Source organism: Pocillopora damicornis, chromosome 8, assembly GCF_964200805.1.
Source record: "Pocillopora damicornis chromosome 8, jaPocDami1.2, whole genome shotgun sequence".
NCBI lineage: Eukaryota > Metazoa > Cnidaria > Anthozoa > Scleractinia > Pocilloporidae > Pocillopora > Pocillopora damicornis.
In genome coordinates, this window is record NC_142677.1 from 16,061,290 (window position 1) to 16,077,617 (window position 16,328).

At 37.9% G+C, this 16,328-nt stretch overlaps 2 protein-coding genes across 4 annotated transcripts in view; one reads left to right on the forward strand and one right to left on the reverse strand.

Annotated features, from left to right (window-relative positions):
- The first annotated feature begins 312 nt into the window (after window positions 1-312).
- LOC113678837 (cysteine and histidine-rich domain-containing protein 1) lies at window positions 313-9,701 on the forward strand. Its single transcript, XM_027195749.2, has 13 exons — window positions 313-632; window positions 1,241-1,290; window positions 3,624-3,680; window positions 3,814-3,900; window positions 3,988-4,049; window positions 4,376-4,482; window positions 4,647-4,708; window positions 4,792-4,862; window positions 5,755-5,860; window positions 6,012-6,037; window positions 7,565-7,661; window positions 8,189-8,251; window positions 9,181-9,701. Exons 1-13 carry the CDS (start codon window positions 557-559, stop codon window positions 9,325-9,327), a joined length of 1,011 nt encoding a protein of 336 aa, XP_027051550.2. The 5' UTR covers window positions 313-556; the 3' UTR covers window positions 9,328-9,701.
- Window positions 9,702-10,574: 873 nt separating this feature from the next.
- Window positions 10,575-16,328, reverse strand: part of LOC113678838 (uncharacterized) — a 38,660-nt gene continuing 32,906 nt past the window's right edge. For all 3 annotated transcript variants that reach the window (XM_089214781.1, XM_089214782.1, XM_089214783.1), the window contains 11 exons: window positions 16,128-16,211; window positions 15,881-15,970; window positions 14,614-14,773; window positions 14,475-14,540; window positions 13,755-13,855; window positions 13,500-13,616; window positions 12,920-12,970; window positions 12,753-12,818; window positions 12,060-12,191; window positions 11,905-11,977; window positions 10,575-11,429 (listed from right to left, as the gene is read on the reverse strand). In XM_089214781.1, the coding sequence (XP_089070907.1) occupies window positions 11,266-11,429; window positions 11,905-11,977; window positions 12,060-12,191; window positions 12,753-12,818; window positions 12,920-12,970; window positions 13,500-13,616; window positions 13,755-13,855; window positions 14,475-14,540; window positions 14,614-14,773; window positions 15,881-15,970; window positions 16,128-16,211 (1,104 nt within the window). In that variant the 3' untranslated portion in view covers window positions 10,575-11,265. The remainder of the gene's footprint in view (window positions 11,430-11,904; window positions 11,978-12,059; window positions 12,192-12,752; window positions 12,819-12,919; window positions 12,971-13,499; window positions 13,617-13,754; window positions 13,856-14,474; window positions 14,541-14,613; window positions 14,774-15,880; window positions 15,971-16,127; window positions 16,212-16,328) is intronic.

Genomic DNA, 16,328 nt, shown 5'->3' on the forward strand with positions numbered 1-16,328 from the left:
TTCCCATTTAACAATTACTCCCTCTCACACAAAAATGTTATCAGGAATCTTTTTTGGCTGTAACACTAGTAAAAGTGGCTTTCCACAATTCATTTAATCATTTGTCACAGTCAAATCAATTCTTAATTTATTACCTGTGGGGATGTGGGGAGGGGTTTGGGAGATGAATCCTTTAGGCAATTTTTCAGGATAGTCTACCTTGGGGCTGTACAACTCCTCCCTTTCCCTAAACCTTTCCCACCTGCCCCCACCCCTCCCCAACACCCCACCAGATTTCAGAAATGAGAAGTAATCTGCCTTAACATGTTCCTTATGGCTGATGAAATCATTTTTTGAAATTATTTAAGCTGGGGAAGGAGTTTACCTGAAGGAAAGGATTGAAGAATATTCTCGAGGTCCTATGAGTGTATCCGCGTTGTTTGGAAGTGTGCTTGTCAGCGGTTACCAGTTTAGCACATGTGATTCATTTCTGAATGCTCCTTCCACCGGCCTATTTCGAAGGTCAGAGGGAATATCTGCCATCTTTGCCTGTAGCATTTAAGGTATTACTGAAATAATGTCGACAGATCAACTGCTTCTATGTTACAATAAGGGTTGTGGAAAACAATACAAAGACGACGAAAATGGAGAAGGTAATGATTGTTCGTTGGACAGTTGACAAGCCAAGTAGGAAGTGACTTGTCGTTTGTGTGATACTCAAAACTTTACAACTTTTTTCCCACTCGTTCAATAATGTTGACTATTCCTTAATCTACTTTTTCGATCAATTTTAAAAGTGATATATATTTTCTATTGCGATTTTGAATTTATTTGGAGCGATCTTCAGCCTTTTTGCTATCCGACAGTTATATTGTATTTTACATACGCAATATGCGTACTACTATGCATGTTTGTCCAGGATATACCCAAATAGCATTGGTTAAAAGTAAAACGTTTAACGGCATTTTTGAAATCGAAGAAAACTATACATAGCAATAGTCGACCAAACAACATGCTAAATCTCCCCAAGCTGCAAAAGTGACCACCCAAATGGCCTTTTAATCAAGAAACTTTGGAACACTTGTAGAAGATGATGAGGGAAAGTGAAAGCGCGCATTAACTCTTTTTATTTTATGACACAGGTTATTTTAGTTTTGGTTATAACTATAACACTTGTTTAAGCTTGTATAGAGATATTATTTTTCTTTTCTGATATTATCCTGAATGTCTGTTGTAAACAGGTGATATTACTGTTTTACAGATGTGTGTTTACATCATCCAGGCTGTCCAGTATTTCATGATGCTTTGAAGGTTAGACAGTGCGTTTATATTGCAAGATTCTCCAGGATAAATCACTGTATACTTGAGAGGGTTATTTGTAATTCAGTTCTGTATTCCTAACTAATGTCAACCCTCTTTTTGTCACCATCTCTCATAAGCAACCACCTCTCGTAAGCAACCACTCTTAGGGTTGTTTGTTAACAATTTTTAATTTTTTTAACCTCCCATAGATGACCACTTGACAGACAATTGGCTTTATCTCTTACAAGTAGAAACTGAAAATTTTTTCAACAGATGTTGTAAAAGTGGAGCTACTGGAAGTGTTTTTCAAAGTAGCTTTTAACAACATGAATAAAGCATCGGAAGAATTGATAAAATACAGATGCATATTTAATCACTTGTTGGAAAAAAACTCTGATCTTGTGAACACTAGACATGTATGTGCATAACTGTAGGTTTCGATTAGCTCTGGCACAAGTATCTGGTCACCACATGCAAATTACCCAAATTATAGACCCCCCGTGGCATGACCTCTGGTAAGCAACCACCTCCTGTGGGCAACCAGCAAGACTTGACATTTCAGGTGGTCCATTACAAGAGGTTCCACCATAGTAAGCTTGCTTATTAACTGTCTACTCCCATGAGTAACCAAGGCAGTATTTCTGTTAACAATATCAAGCAGACAACAAGAGAGAATAAATATATGTTATTTGCCGGCTGGGAGGTCCGTATGGTGAAAAACTGTGACCGAGGTCTTGAAAATACTGCCCGAGGCCGTAGGCCGAGGGCAGCATTTTCAAGACCGAGGTCACAGTTTTTCACCATACGGACCGACCCTTAGCCGGTAAATAACATATTTATTGTTTTTAAACTTGACGAAATTCTTTCCGAAAGAACCCGAATAATTTATAGCCGTAAATACGGCAAGATCTTCCACAAACTGAACAATTTTTGAGTGAGTAAATGGTAGTTAAAATAGAGGTGATGCAAATTTAAGAGAGATGCCTCAGCGAAACATTTTCATTTCCGTAACGATAAAGGTGATTTAAAAGGCTTCCAAACAAACTTTGAAACATTATTTTACAAGTATCTGTCACAATCTGACACCTGTCAATTAGAGAGCGCGCAAGAAAAAAAAAAGCGTAGGAACATTTGAAAACCAACAGAACTAGTTTGGCAAGGACTGTCACGACAATATTTTCTTCAAAACCAGTCAATGATCTAACGGAAAGTATTATTCACTCTCATCGACCATTCATTCATGTACGAAGATTTACCTCTGTTCATTACGTAAGTAAACGGCCAGGAAAGTAATTGTGAGTAAATTCAATTTTTTTATTTTGAAGTTGTGAGAGTTTGCTCGTTTGTTTGCTGTAATGGCGTGTTTAACTCTGGTCTTTCCTTCACAAAAACTAAATTCGAACGGCACACTCCAACGAGACACAAGGGAATTTAATGCGGCCTTTTCTCAAAAAATTCCTTCAATTTCTGTTGTGCAATTTAAGGTACAAATGTCCAAATTGAACGGAATTGGAAAGACTCACCGGGAGTGTATATTTGTTGTAGAACTTAAATTAAAACTTCGCTCGCTTTTTTTTTACTATGAACAAATTGCTCAAGAAAATTCAGATATTAAATGAATGAAAGTTCCATCGTTCAGTTTAACTGTAACCAAATACCTCACGTTTCAACTTTCTGGGTACTTTTTGTGAACGATTAAAATTAATTGCAGACGGTTATTAGGCTGCTTGTCAACCAACATAATGACAATATTGTTTATACAAATTCATTCTGAAACCAATACTTTTCTGTCAACCAAAGTGATTTGATAGAGATAAAAAAGAGGATTCATGAGTTATTTATCGGCTTGAGGTAGTGACCGACGTGTTTGCTTAAAAATACTGTCCAGCTGGAAAACGAGGTATATTTATGAAAAATGACAGCGAAAGTTGGGATGTACTTGGCGACTCACGAAAGTGTTACCGTGGCCCGTGGGCAGAGATAGGAAAATACTGACCGGGTAAAGAACCAATCAGATTGCAAGATTCGTTACCGTGCCCTCTAAAAAAACAATAAATTGAATTATCAGTTATGAGATTCTTAGGTGATCCAGAACCAAATTCTTCAAACTAACGTCATATATATTTTAAGACAGACACTGAGGAGAATTATTAATGAGATCTGAAAGTGAAAAGGATTAAATGTTGTTAGTTACACTTATTTTGACAATAAGGCCATTTGCAAACAACAAATAAAAAAAAGAGTGTATTGGATACAGGTATGAGATATGTGGTGATCATAGTCTGAAAGAACTGAAGAAAAAAAAAGAAAAGATGACAAAAAGAATTTGCTTTGATTTGAAGGGCTGGTCCTGTTGCAAGAGAAGAGTTACAGATTTTACAGAATTCTTGAACATTAAGGTGAGTTAAGATAATCATGGTTTATGTTTTGTTCTGGACATTTATTAATGGAAACTGGCATAAGAACCCAAAATGTGGCAAACAAATTATGTAAACATGGAACAGATTTTTTAACATATTTTCTTTCTACTAGGGTTGCACTAAATCGCGTCATAGTAATGTGAAACCTCCAGAACCAGAAAAACCAAATAAAGACGATAAGGCTCTTGGACTTGATGAGGTGAGTTTCAACTACTGCTTTTCAGGGCTGGGTTTTTATGATTCCATTGTGTCTTTATTAACATATAATGGTACCCTTTATTTTCAGGTGATTAAAGTTGAACCACCTAAACGAAAACCAATACCAACTGAACCTGCAGAAAGACCAAGGTATATTTGTACCAACTCAATGCTGCAGCTTTGATTTTTAACGTCATTTACCATGCCCTCAAGCTGCTATAGATTTCCTTCTTAATTAGTCACTAGAATTTGTGTTGGATAAAGATAAAAACTTCTACCCGATAAGCTTGAGTATTCTCATTACCAATTTGCCAGATAATGTATAGAAATAATTGGGAGAAGTTACATGTTGATCACTTCTGGGAGTTTAAGAGTTGAAATGGGAATGAAAAAGGTCTTTCTCTTTGTTTTTTTTGCAACAAAGTTTACCCAAAGTGTTCATGTTTTAAATAATACTGTCAATGTTCTTGTTTCAGTGATGACCTCCCTAAAATAAAACTTAAAATGACAGTAGCAGATTCTTTGAAGAAAGCCTTGGTAAAACTTAAAGAACAAGAAAAGGATAAACCTGGAGTTTGTGAATGTGAGTGACTTAAAAATGTTTTTCAGATAATGAGACTCACTGGGAAAATGAATTTATGGTGTAAAAGTTGTATAGCATGAGAATATTGTGTAAGTGTATAAATGCCATTAAAGGGTGTTTGAAAGTTGTGGCTGACCTTGGAAACAAGGATTGTTTCATTTTAGGTAGTGAAACTGATGGCGGAATTAAACCTGGAACAACTTGCAAGAACAGTGGATGTACTACAGTAAGTTTTTCAGATTTACTGGTGGGATAAGTCAACCTTTGAAACAGATTTCTAACCCTGTTATTTGTTGTGCTATTTTTCAGTCATATATCGATGAAAGTACAAATGATGATAAGTGTTGGCATCATTATGGAGTACCAGTGTTTCACGAAGGGTAAGGAACTGTCAACTTTTGATAGACAAAATTGGTTTTAAATTGCTCTTTTTCTACCCTAGGAAATGATTGCTCTGCATTTTTTCCAATTAACACTTTCAGTCCTGAGAGTGACTAGCATCTAATTTCTCTTCACAATATTACCCCTGATCTAATATTAAAGTTACAAAGAAAAAGGAAATGACTGCCAACTTAGGAAGCTTTCAACTGTTAAACAAATTCTTCTCATCAGCACCATTGTGAATCTAATGAGAACAGTATGGAGAAAGTGCATACTGATGTTAGGGTGTAAAGGGTGAAGGGCAATTCTCTATATAGTTAGGGAATCAAAACATTTTGACAACAACTCATGTTGAGAGAAATGGCTGCTTGGCCACTATTGCTCAGGGCTTTGGATCAAAAGATTTGAGTCCAGACTGGATCACTTCCATATGTTCTTGGGCAAGGCATCAGACATTCACAGTACTTCTCTCCACCCAGGAGAATAACCGGTTCTGGAAAACTGTCAGGGAATAATGACAAAATTCTAGGGAGAGTCCCGAAGATGGACTTGTTTTATTTCCTGTCTCTTCATACCTGGACTCAACTTGCCCTTTCACCCTCTTGAATGCCTAGCGAGTAATTTCACTTTCAAAATGTCAATACATTATCCAACAGTAAAGGTGACGAGAAGAAAGAAAAATATCAATGAGGGAATATAGTTTGATTTAACATCAAATTCTCACAGATATAATGGTAAGAAATTTACAGAGAAAAGAGAGGAGAATTGATAATGAGATCTTGGAAGTGAAGGGTTAATCTTCAGCAGTATGAACCCCAGGGTTCATAAGGATTGACTTTACCTTAACCCATTTGTTGACAAGGAGTACAATACACTTTCGACTGTTTTCAGGTATAAATTTTGGTCTTGTTGTCGGAAACGAACAACAGACTTCGATGAGTTTTTGAAACAGGAAGGATGCACCTCAGGGTCTCACAGATGGGAACTAACAGAAGAGGTAGGTGACATCCAAATTGATGTGTTTGTTGTAATTTTTTCTGTGCAAGGTCCATTCATGAGCTGTTATGGACAAAGTATTATGAAATACTTATATTTAGCATCATACATATATTTAGATTTTTATCTTATTGATGTATTTTTATTTGCAGGAAAAAGAGAAAAGAGTATTATGTCGGTAAGATTTATTAGTAACTTTCAAGCTCCCTTAAGATCAACCAAATTTAAATCTCTTTGCTCCCCTTTGTCAGCACTATTTAATTAATGCATTCACTTTAGTCGCTTTTCAAACTTTTTATAACATCTACATGTACAAAACTCTGATAGAAATTAGTGCAAATACTACTCTAGGTGTGTTTTCAAATACAAAACCTTTGGGCACAAGGGATTGTAAATTCATAACCCTGAGCAGAGGAGCACTGTATGCATAAATTTGCAGTGGAGCTAAAAGAAGATTGTTTTGGTCATGTTTACAACCCTTTTACTCCTTTTGTTATTACACTAATGGGCAGACAGATGATGAGAGGTAAGTAAATTACAGAAACTGAAATTACCGTATTTACCCGCAGATAGGCCGCACCCGCGTATTGGCCGCACCCCAAACTTTCAATGGTTTTCATGGGAAAAAAAAATTGTTGAGGTCGAGTACCAGGATAAATAAAGCAAAGTTTGAAATCAACAACAGCTGATGTGTATCAAGTCAAGTTTATTTTTGCAATAATTCCTACACGAACGTGAAAATATTCAAACTAGAAACTGAAACGCCTATTCGCTAACATTTTATATACAAAATAATCTTAATTAAAGATAATTTTTTCGAACAAGTTTCTGTCCTTATATGTACAAACACGAGTAAAGTGAAGCATAACCCATGTAAACACGTTCGCCAAAATCATAAACAAGTTGTAATCTGTTAACAACTATTAAGATATTTACATGAAACTAATATACATTCCGTGATGAACTTTTCAATCGATAAAAGCTACACAACAAAGTTTCATTGTTGTCCGATCAAAATTAAAATCCATTGAAATCACCTTCATCAATGTCACTTTCACCAAAAATGTCACGTTATTCTTGTTCGTTCAAAATCGGCGATTTCTTATTGCCTGATCGAGAAGTGTCAAACGAAGACGACAAGTTTGCAGTGGCTGTTTATGAAGAACTTGGCATCGATGGGAAGAAAATTGTTAGACATTTACCAATGGAATTCAGCAGAATTGCATCCTATTTTATAGAGAACGGTGGTGAAATTTCCTGCAAAGTGACTGGAAAAAGGAAGCACTCGAAAGGCCCACGAGGAGGAATGGCTATTCCGTGCAAGCTGTTTTGGACATCTTCAAACAAGAGACACGTTAAAAAACTTGATGCGCTCATTGCTGCAGAGAAAATCAAGATTCTTCGAAGATATGGACTTCGCGTTTAGTTGTATGTGTTGTAAGTTAGGAACAATTTAAAGCGAACATTAAAACGCCAATTTACTGTACTACCGTAAGTTCTCGTGCATATTAATGAGGTGTCAAAACGCTTGTACCCGCGTATAAGCCGCAACCCCAATTTCGTTCCCATTTTTCCGGGAAAAAAGTGCGGCCTATCCGCGGGTAAATACGGTAGTTATTAGTTGGGAGACATAGTTTAAATCCTGGGAATGGATCATTTATGAAAGAATTCCTACACCAACCATAGATTTATGTTCTTTTCTCAGGTATGATTGGTACAAGATGGGAAATTTTATTGTCATTTCAGTATTTGCCAAGCTAAGTGATCCTCAACAAACTTTTGTAGAAGCAAATAAAACAGTTGTAAGTTGAAAATATGTCCAAATATATAGGTCACTCCACATAACAATATGGACTAGTGATAATTAACAAGACAAACTGCACCTTACACACTGACTTCCCAGTAACTGTGAAGAGCAGCTACCCTATTCCAACTATCAGCTGCCAGATAATGTTAAATGACAGGCAACCAAATTCCCTGTGTCTACAACACTTTGCTGACAAGAAACTGTTCTACTCACATTACCATTATACCTTGTGAATAAGCGCCCATGCTGTGAATAAGAACCTTCCTTACAGATGAGAGCCCACTCCCTTTGACAATCTAAAACAAGCACCACCCTCCTCCCTCACTTTCTTAAATTGTAAGGATACAAAGAAACCCTTTCCTATTTACAACTTTTAAGCCTTACCTTAAGCAGAATCAGTATAGGAGAATAATAAGCCCCCTACCTCCAACAAGGGCCCCCTTTTTTTAGCTGAAATTTTGAATAAGTGCTCAATTGCAAAATGAAGTAACTGAAAAGCACAATTATTTATTTTTACTTCAGGTTAAAGCCCATGTGGTGTTTGGGGGTTCAAATATATTTGAACTTCAGCTCAATCTTCATGGGGTAAGTTGTAATTTAAAATTACTTTGGAAAAGTTGGCTTGGAAATCCAATATACAAAAAATCAAATCAGTGTTGTAGCAGTTTTTAAAATGAATTATTATATTGGTATTCATATCTGTTAGATCCTTTTGGGATTTGTATTTTTCAAGGTTGTTTTAGATTTAAAGTTAATATGTTAGGGCCATATGGGAGAAAACAATATCCTATTATAACAATATGCTCTCTTGAATTTAAGTGTGTGTTGGATGTTTATGTTGGATGTTTATGTTGGAATGTTTATTTCTTGGCAGTCAGTGTTGTTGCCATTTCAGCTCACCAGTATCAATTCAAATCTCGTTGTTTAAGTTGGTGCTGTACAGTTTCCTGACCAACAACATTATGAGTGCAGCAGGTAATTTAGTGTTAACAACTGGGTTGAAAACGTAAATTAGCCACCGTAAAGGGTAAAAAAGCTGACGTTTCGAGCGTTAGTCCTTCGTCAATCGCTCTGATGAAGGGCTAACGCTCGAAACGTCAGCTTTTTTACCCTTTACGGTGGCTAATTTACGTTTTCAACCCAGTTGTTAACACTAAATTACCTGCTATACTCTCCCACCGACGCAGCACCACAGTTTCTTTAGAAACTTACCCCTTTATTCATTTGACATTATGAGTGCAGTTTAGCAAAACCCAATGAAATTCCTGGTTACCCTAACATACTTGCCAGACAGACTTTCAGATAAGCAGACAAGTAGGAAACATTTACATCAATGTTAGTATTTGAGCAACTGCACACCCAGCCCTCCCTGATCTAACAAGTCAACTGACAACAAGTGAGAGTTGATTTTGGTTTGTGGGAGGGGTGGGTGCATAGTTATTTACTTACTGACATTGATCAAAACATTGGAGTTGGAAGGAGTTAAATCTTATCACTATGGTTTCTTTTTAAAGGTGATTATTCCAGAAAAAAGTTCAGTGGTGTTATCCCAGACAAAGGTGGAGATAAAACTACGAAAAGAAGATATTGGAAACTGGCCTTCTCTGGAACTAAAGAAATCCACGGAAGAAATCCCAGCGAAAACGGAAGAGTCAAAATAAATTCAACTTTCACAATGCATAACATAAAATACAAATAACAGATAGCTACATCAAACTACAAGTATCACAAACGTTTTCCTGTGCGTGGCAATTTTTCTTGTAGTTTTAGAATCCCTAAAGGTCCTTATTTAATCTTCTTCCTGCTCGCTTTTGAAAAAAAGAAAAAGGATAACAAAGAGAGGAGACATTGCAGTGCAATGATTATTTGGTTATTTCGCTATTGATTTTCTTTGACAAGACACCACGTGAGCCATTGAACTCTTTTTTAATTAAGCTGAGGAACTGGCAAAAATAGTCCGACAAAAGCATTGTCATTAGAACAGATATGCTGCCTTTTTTGTTGGCAATATGGTAATAAAGAAATTGGAACTGATTGTGACGGTTGTTTAGGCAGCTGTCCTTTCTCCTTTTGCCAAAATGGCACCCGAATCGCACGCGCTACTTGCTTCAGCAATGGTACCCTTGCTCGTCAGAGGGCGTTACCACAAGGATGCACTAGTTAAGGCAATACTAGTTACTGGTCAATTGAATATTTGTTTCGCTCCCAGTTAGTTGCATAAGCATGTCACCTACGCCTAAACAACCTATTTGCGTAACCTGCTGTAAACATAAGTGAACTCTTATTTGGTAATTTTTGATATAATCCTCAGACCAACACTACAAAAATGTTTCACCCACAGCTAGTACAACTGCAGCTTTAATTAGAGTGCTATAGAGCGGAAAATGTATATTAAGAAATTCAATTGTTGCTGTTGTCTTAAACGTTATCCCGAGTCCCTTTGAAATAACTGCTGACTTGGCGAGCGGAAAGATGAGAAAGATCCTATCAGCTGATTTGCTTCTCGTTTTAGCCAGGGTAGAGAGAGGTTCCTCTCTCTGCCCTATCATTACCGTCCCCGTTTCCCCCCCAACAAAATAAGTTTTCCGTCAGTTAAGAACCAAAACAGACACAATCAGGTCTAAAAACGATGTAAACTACGAAAAACACAACTTCCGACAGCTTAAGGAAAAATTTCAAGCTCGCGTTTTGATACTGCGTTTGTAGAGGGTGATCAGAAAGGGAAAGCTGATCCGATGGTCAAGGCTCTACTACTTTAAGGTAACTTTTTGGTCCCAAGCGTGACCAACCGAAAACGTTCCTTCGCGAGTGAATTGTCTTTCCGCGATCGACTGTTATTGTGCCAGATTCACAATTTTACTGTATCTGTAACTGAGCATTCCCTGAAAACAGTGAAACACCAACAATGTAGCACCATTTCTGCCTAAATTTATTTCAAATCCCTTTTAAGAAGCTCCTCGACATAATGGCACAATTAAATTAAGGTACACCAGTCAGTTTACTTCACCGGAGCACTTCTAAGAATACTTTAAAAAAACCACGGAACATTTTGTGTTCCTCTAACTACCAACACTTTCATAATCTGAGAGGTACTTAAATTTGTACTATTACACGAATGGAAGCACATACCGTTCATTTATTAAGATAAAAAGTTAATTTAAACCGAGACCTAGCACATAAAACTTTTATGATTAATAACTTATTCGTCTTAAGCCTCAAACACATTTATATATTAATATTACGTGACATTCATTGAGAAAATAAATTAATAACATTGATAATATTGGCGCGTAGATAACATAAATAAATATCCCAGTACCAACGACATAAATGTCCTCTTGGCTTCGACATTGAGTAAAGAACTTTTTTTACGTTTTCTCACTTTTTTATTCTTCAATCTACGAACACTTTTTCTCTAACACGTTAAAATCTAAATTGAAAACCTCCTGCTCGAGTTCGAAAGAGATAAACTATTTTCGTGATAAATTTTAAACTAAATTACGTTAAAAGGACAATCTGTTTAGAGGGTAAAAACAGCCCGTTGCAACCTTGCTTAGGTGACGGCAAGGAATTGCTGGGCGATTTTTTTAAAACTTTTTTTAAGCAGACGCTTTTATTCCAGAGGAGCGGGGTTGAATAACATGTATCTGTCCCCCCGGACCCGCCAATGAGGTTTCACCCATCAAATCAAGGTCAATTTGACGAGCCGCTTGTCGTCCTTCAGATATGGCTGTCACAATCAGTGACTGACCGCGGTGACAATCTGAAGAAAGGAAAACAAAAGTTAACCCTTTGACTCGAAGAGTGGCTTGCATACAATTTTTACAAATTGTAAATTTCACCCCTAAATCAAACCTTAAGGTCATGAGAATAAAGGAAATTATCACCAACTAAAGAAGCTCTTGATTGTTACACTTTCTCCGTGTCAGCACCTTGAGAAATTTATAGAGAACAGTATGGAGAGTATGCATACTGATGTCCGACTGAAAAGGGTTAATTCATAAATATTCGATACGTCAGCCCTAGAGCGTAACAGAAGACGACGTCAAAATCATCTAAAAAGTAAAAACATCAGTAATGCGCCTCATGTGTCACGTTTTTGTTCTCACCACATTTTGACCTCCTCTGTGTTCTCTTACAGGACAGACACAGGGCAAAATGGAACAATTTGTTCATTATTTTTTACACTTTTTCAACAATCATCTGCCACTACCATTCAAGCAACAGACAAAGCTCACCTCCTGCAGCATAGACTTTGGGAACACTGGTCAGAAACTTGTTCTTTTCGGTGGCAAAATTGCTTCTGGGATCCTGCAGACAAAGATCCAGAGAAAAGTTGACGAAGAAAAAAACAAATTGGAAAATCAAACTTGTAAAAACACTTTAAACTAACCTTCTTTATCCCAAACTGTTCCGCCAAAGTTTTCTCGGGACCTAAAAATCCCGCTGCAATGATCACTTTATCCGCTGGGAACACTTTTTCCGAGTTAGGTATTTCCTCCATTGTCCACCTTCCAGTAACATCCTGTTGATAGTGAAAAAGTGACACGTGTTGTGTTAGTAATCTTAGGTTATCCTTACACTTTATTTAAATGTTACCCTAAAATAAGGCGCTGTGGGTGCTTGAGGAATTAAAAGAGGTTAGAATTTACCCTGGCACCTGCTTCAGTTTTTTGTCTGCAGCGTTTAGGTAGTCAACCCTTTAACTCCCAGAGGTGATTAACATGTAACTTCTCCCTATAATATCCATATATCATTCAGCAAGCAGGTGATGAGAATATTCAAAATTAACAGGTAGAAGTTTGTTATCGTGACCTAACATTAAATACTCATAACTTATCTTAGAGGAAATCTGTAGCAGCTACAGGGAGAATTAACAATCAGATCACAGGAATTTAAGGGTTAAAAGCTACAGCGAAGGCAAAGAACGTATAGCTTCATTCGCGTCTTAAAAACAAGAGTCTGTGCCAAAAATATCGATTGACGCGGTGAGTAAGAGATGTGGCGCATGTTTGCACGCACCTTGTGCACCTGTTTCCAAGCACCTTCTTATTAACTTGAGTGTTTGATTTAGAATAAAACGTACCTGGACCCACTTGATCTGAACTGTTTTAATTCCCTTAACGTGGCCTTGCTCGTCTCCCATGAATTCCTGGAAGCAATAAGATGTGTAATTTGAATGTAAGAAGAAAATACGATCAAAATCAATACACTTAATAGAGAGATAGAAAGAAACCGATAATCTGTATTTACCTTGCTCATGATACTGAAGACACGAGGATCTGCACCATATTTAAGAGAGGCCTAAAGGAAATAATGAGTAAGAAACCTAAATAACGATTATCAGGCTGAAAACATTCCTCAATAATTCCCCAATCAATAAGGCGGATTGTAAGGTGGCTAGCTTAGCTCGAAGTCCAGTCACGGGGAGGACGTTGGGTGGGCGTAGCCCAATTCATTTATTATATCTTTTGCACTTATTGTAAAACAAATTAACAAAAAGTTTGTAGCTGCTGAATATATAACTTTCACAACCGTTTAAAAAGATTACTGTGGCCGCCATTCTTACGTTATATAACTTTGAGGGTCTGTTAGAGATCCTTCGACAACTCTAGCAGCGGTCACTTTAGGCTCTAAGAACCTAAGCAGCACCAAACCGCACATTCAACCCTCTAAAAGATTCAACGGGCACCTCTGTAAATAATACACGATAGCAACTCCGAGGTTGAACTAAAATTATCCTTCCCCTTAAAAGTGCAAGATATGTTGACATAGTGAATTCCTAATAATAGCAATCATGTTCCAACAACTGCGTCAATTGGAGAGAGCCTACCTCTTCATGGCCATATTCCACTCTGAACACTCGTGGCCAGAGAGGCCATGGGTTGGTAGAAGTTCTACTCTTGGGAGGCTGGCCCAACACTTCGAAATTTGTGATGCTCTTAGCATTCTGTATATCAAACAGGAAAATATTTCATAGGATGAGTTACTTGCAGTTTACATCATCAGAACTGAAGACATACTGATCATAGCCGACCTCTCCTATCGTCATCTTAGACAAATAATGTTACAGGAGGCATGCTTGTACCTGTCTAAGGGAAGTTCCAATGCAATCTACCCCAGTATCTCCCCCACCAATAATAACAACATCAAGTCCAGTGGCATCAAGGGATGGCAGGTTATAGTTTCCTGCAGAAACAACAGCAACACTGATAAGCCATCAAGCAAGAAGAAAATATCGATTAAAGATTGTCTTAACTGACTAACTCATTCGTTCTCTGCCCAGCTGACTGACGTACTAGCTAACTGACTGGCTGAATGACTTACAGAAAGACTCACTCTCTCACTCGCTGATTGACCTACTACCTGACTGGCTGACTGACTAGCCGACTGACTCACCAATGACTGACAAACTGACTACCTTCAATTTGCTCTGATGAGGGGCTAACACTAGAAACGTCAGCTTAAAAACTCTTTACGGTGGCCAATTTACATCACCAACTCAGTTGATAAAACCAAATTAACTTATTATGTTCCCGGCTCCCCCCTCCCCCCAACGCAGCACCACAGTCTCTTTAGAAACTTACCCCTTTATTCATTATGACTAACTACCTGACTGGCTAAATCAGTGAATGACTAGCTCACTACCTCACTGACTCACAAACTCACTGGCTTATTTTCATTTTTATGTGAGGTTTTTTAATATTTTCTTCGGGTTCAATGTTTGAGTCCATTTCCATACAATGGGGAAAAAGGAAAATACAACGCATTGAAGGGCATCTGAAAACATTTTAAGAAAACTACCTACCCATGAGCCTCTTTTGGCATGTTTCCAAAAACTGCATGGCAAAATGGATTCCTTCCAAATCACGTCCTATAGTGGAAGAACAATTGCAAAGCATTAGAGTAAAGCGCATGCGTAAGCTTCGAATCGCTACACAGCCTACCTGGGAGTGGAATGTCACGTGGACATGTAGAGCCCACAGCCAGCAGAACAGCGTCGTTTTCTTGTAACAGTTGTTGCGCATCCATATTCTTTCCAATCTCCACGTTATTAACAAACTTGATTCCCTCAGCTGCCATCAGGTCCAGGCGACGTTGCACAATCTATTGAGACAAAGAATCTTATTCTAATCAAGCTAAATAGCTTCATAAACTTACAATTCTTGTCATTCGCTATTCAATTATTTCAAGAAAAACCTCTGATATCAGTTACAACGATGGTAATTCGCTGGTCTTAGTACATCTTGAAAACTTAACAAAGCAAGTGCAAGGGAAACGTGCACATCAAACTAAAAGACGTATTCGTGAGGTGCTCTAAAAGTTTTGTTTTTCAAAAGCCGTGGCTAATAAGTGGGAAAATCATCCCAATTCTCTCTATATGACACAACGATTAGAATACTGTCTCTCCCCCTGAGGGGGATGCCAGCTCCTATCAGATTAACCCCGCTCGAAAGTGTCGTTAAGTTTCCCGTACAATGTTCACCAGGAGCCATTTATTCCTTTGGTGAGGAGACGCACTCTCCCTTATAACACAAACCACGTCTTGCACCCAGAATATTCAATCTGAGTGCTCATCATTCGGACGCGTCCTCCACAACTCAAGTATTATCATATGACCCCTAAGGCCCCGTGCGTCATCATCCCAATTCTCTCTATATGACACAACGATTAGAATACTGTCTCTTCCCCTAAGGGGTATACCAGCTCCTATCAGATTAACCCCGCTCGAAAGTGTCGTTAAGTTTCCCGTACAATGTTCACCAGGAGCCATTTATTCCTTTGGTGAGGAGACGCACTCTCCCTTATAACACAAACCACGTCTTGCACCCAGAATATTCAATCTGAGTACTCATCATTCGGACGCGTCCTCCACAACTCAAGTATTATCATATGACCCCTAAGGCCCCGTGCACACAGTTCCTTAGAAAACCATAGTAAAAGCTGACGTATGTTGGGCCGGATTAGTTGACGTGAACTAGTCCTCAAAAAGGCGAACGGGCCAAGTACACTTGTACGGTTTTTAGCGGAAAAAAAGATAAAAAAGAAACATTGTTTGTGTTGTTAAAAAAAAAAATGAGTAAAAAAAGCATTAATTCCCTCAGAGAAAACTGTTTCATGGCACTGTAAATAAGTTTCAGCAGATGTACAAATGGACACGCTGGCTCAGTTTCTATCCTCAAAAAAGGCTTTGAAGAGAATCATTTTGCTGACCTTTTTACTTAGCTTCATGGGTGGTACACCGTACATCAACAGACCTCCACATCTGTCGTTTCTCTCGTAAACTGTTACCGAGTGCCCAGCCTTAAAAGAAGATTTAAAACAACGTGGTGATGAACGGCAATATAAACTCCTTAATAAATTACTAAAGAAGAATTAGTAAAATCCCTCAACAAGAGTGCCTAATGAAAACTCAAAGAGCTTCAGTTTTGACTCAATCCCTCAGTCAGTTTTCTCTCACCTTGTTTAGTTGTGCCGCGGCTGCTAATCCTGAGGGTCCACTTCCTACAATAGCGACCTTCTTCCCAGTTCGACGAACTGGAATCTGCAGGAAAGAATAAGGAACATGCCAAAAATTTACAACCAAATCACAGGGAGAGTCATTTGCTTAGGGGATCTAATGAAAGAAGCTTCGAATGTTTGAATCTGTCAGTGGAGAGAT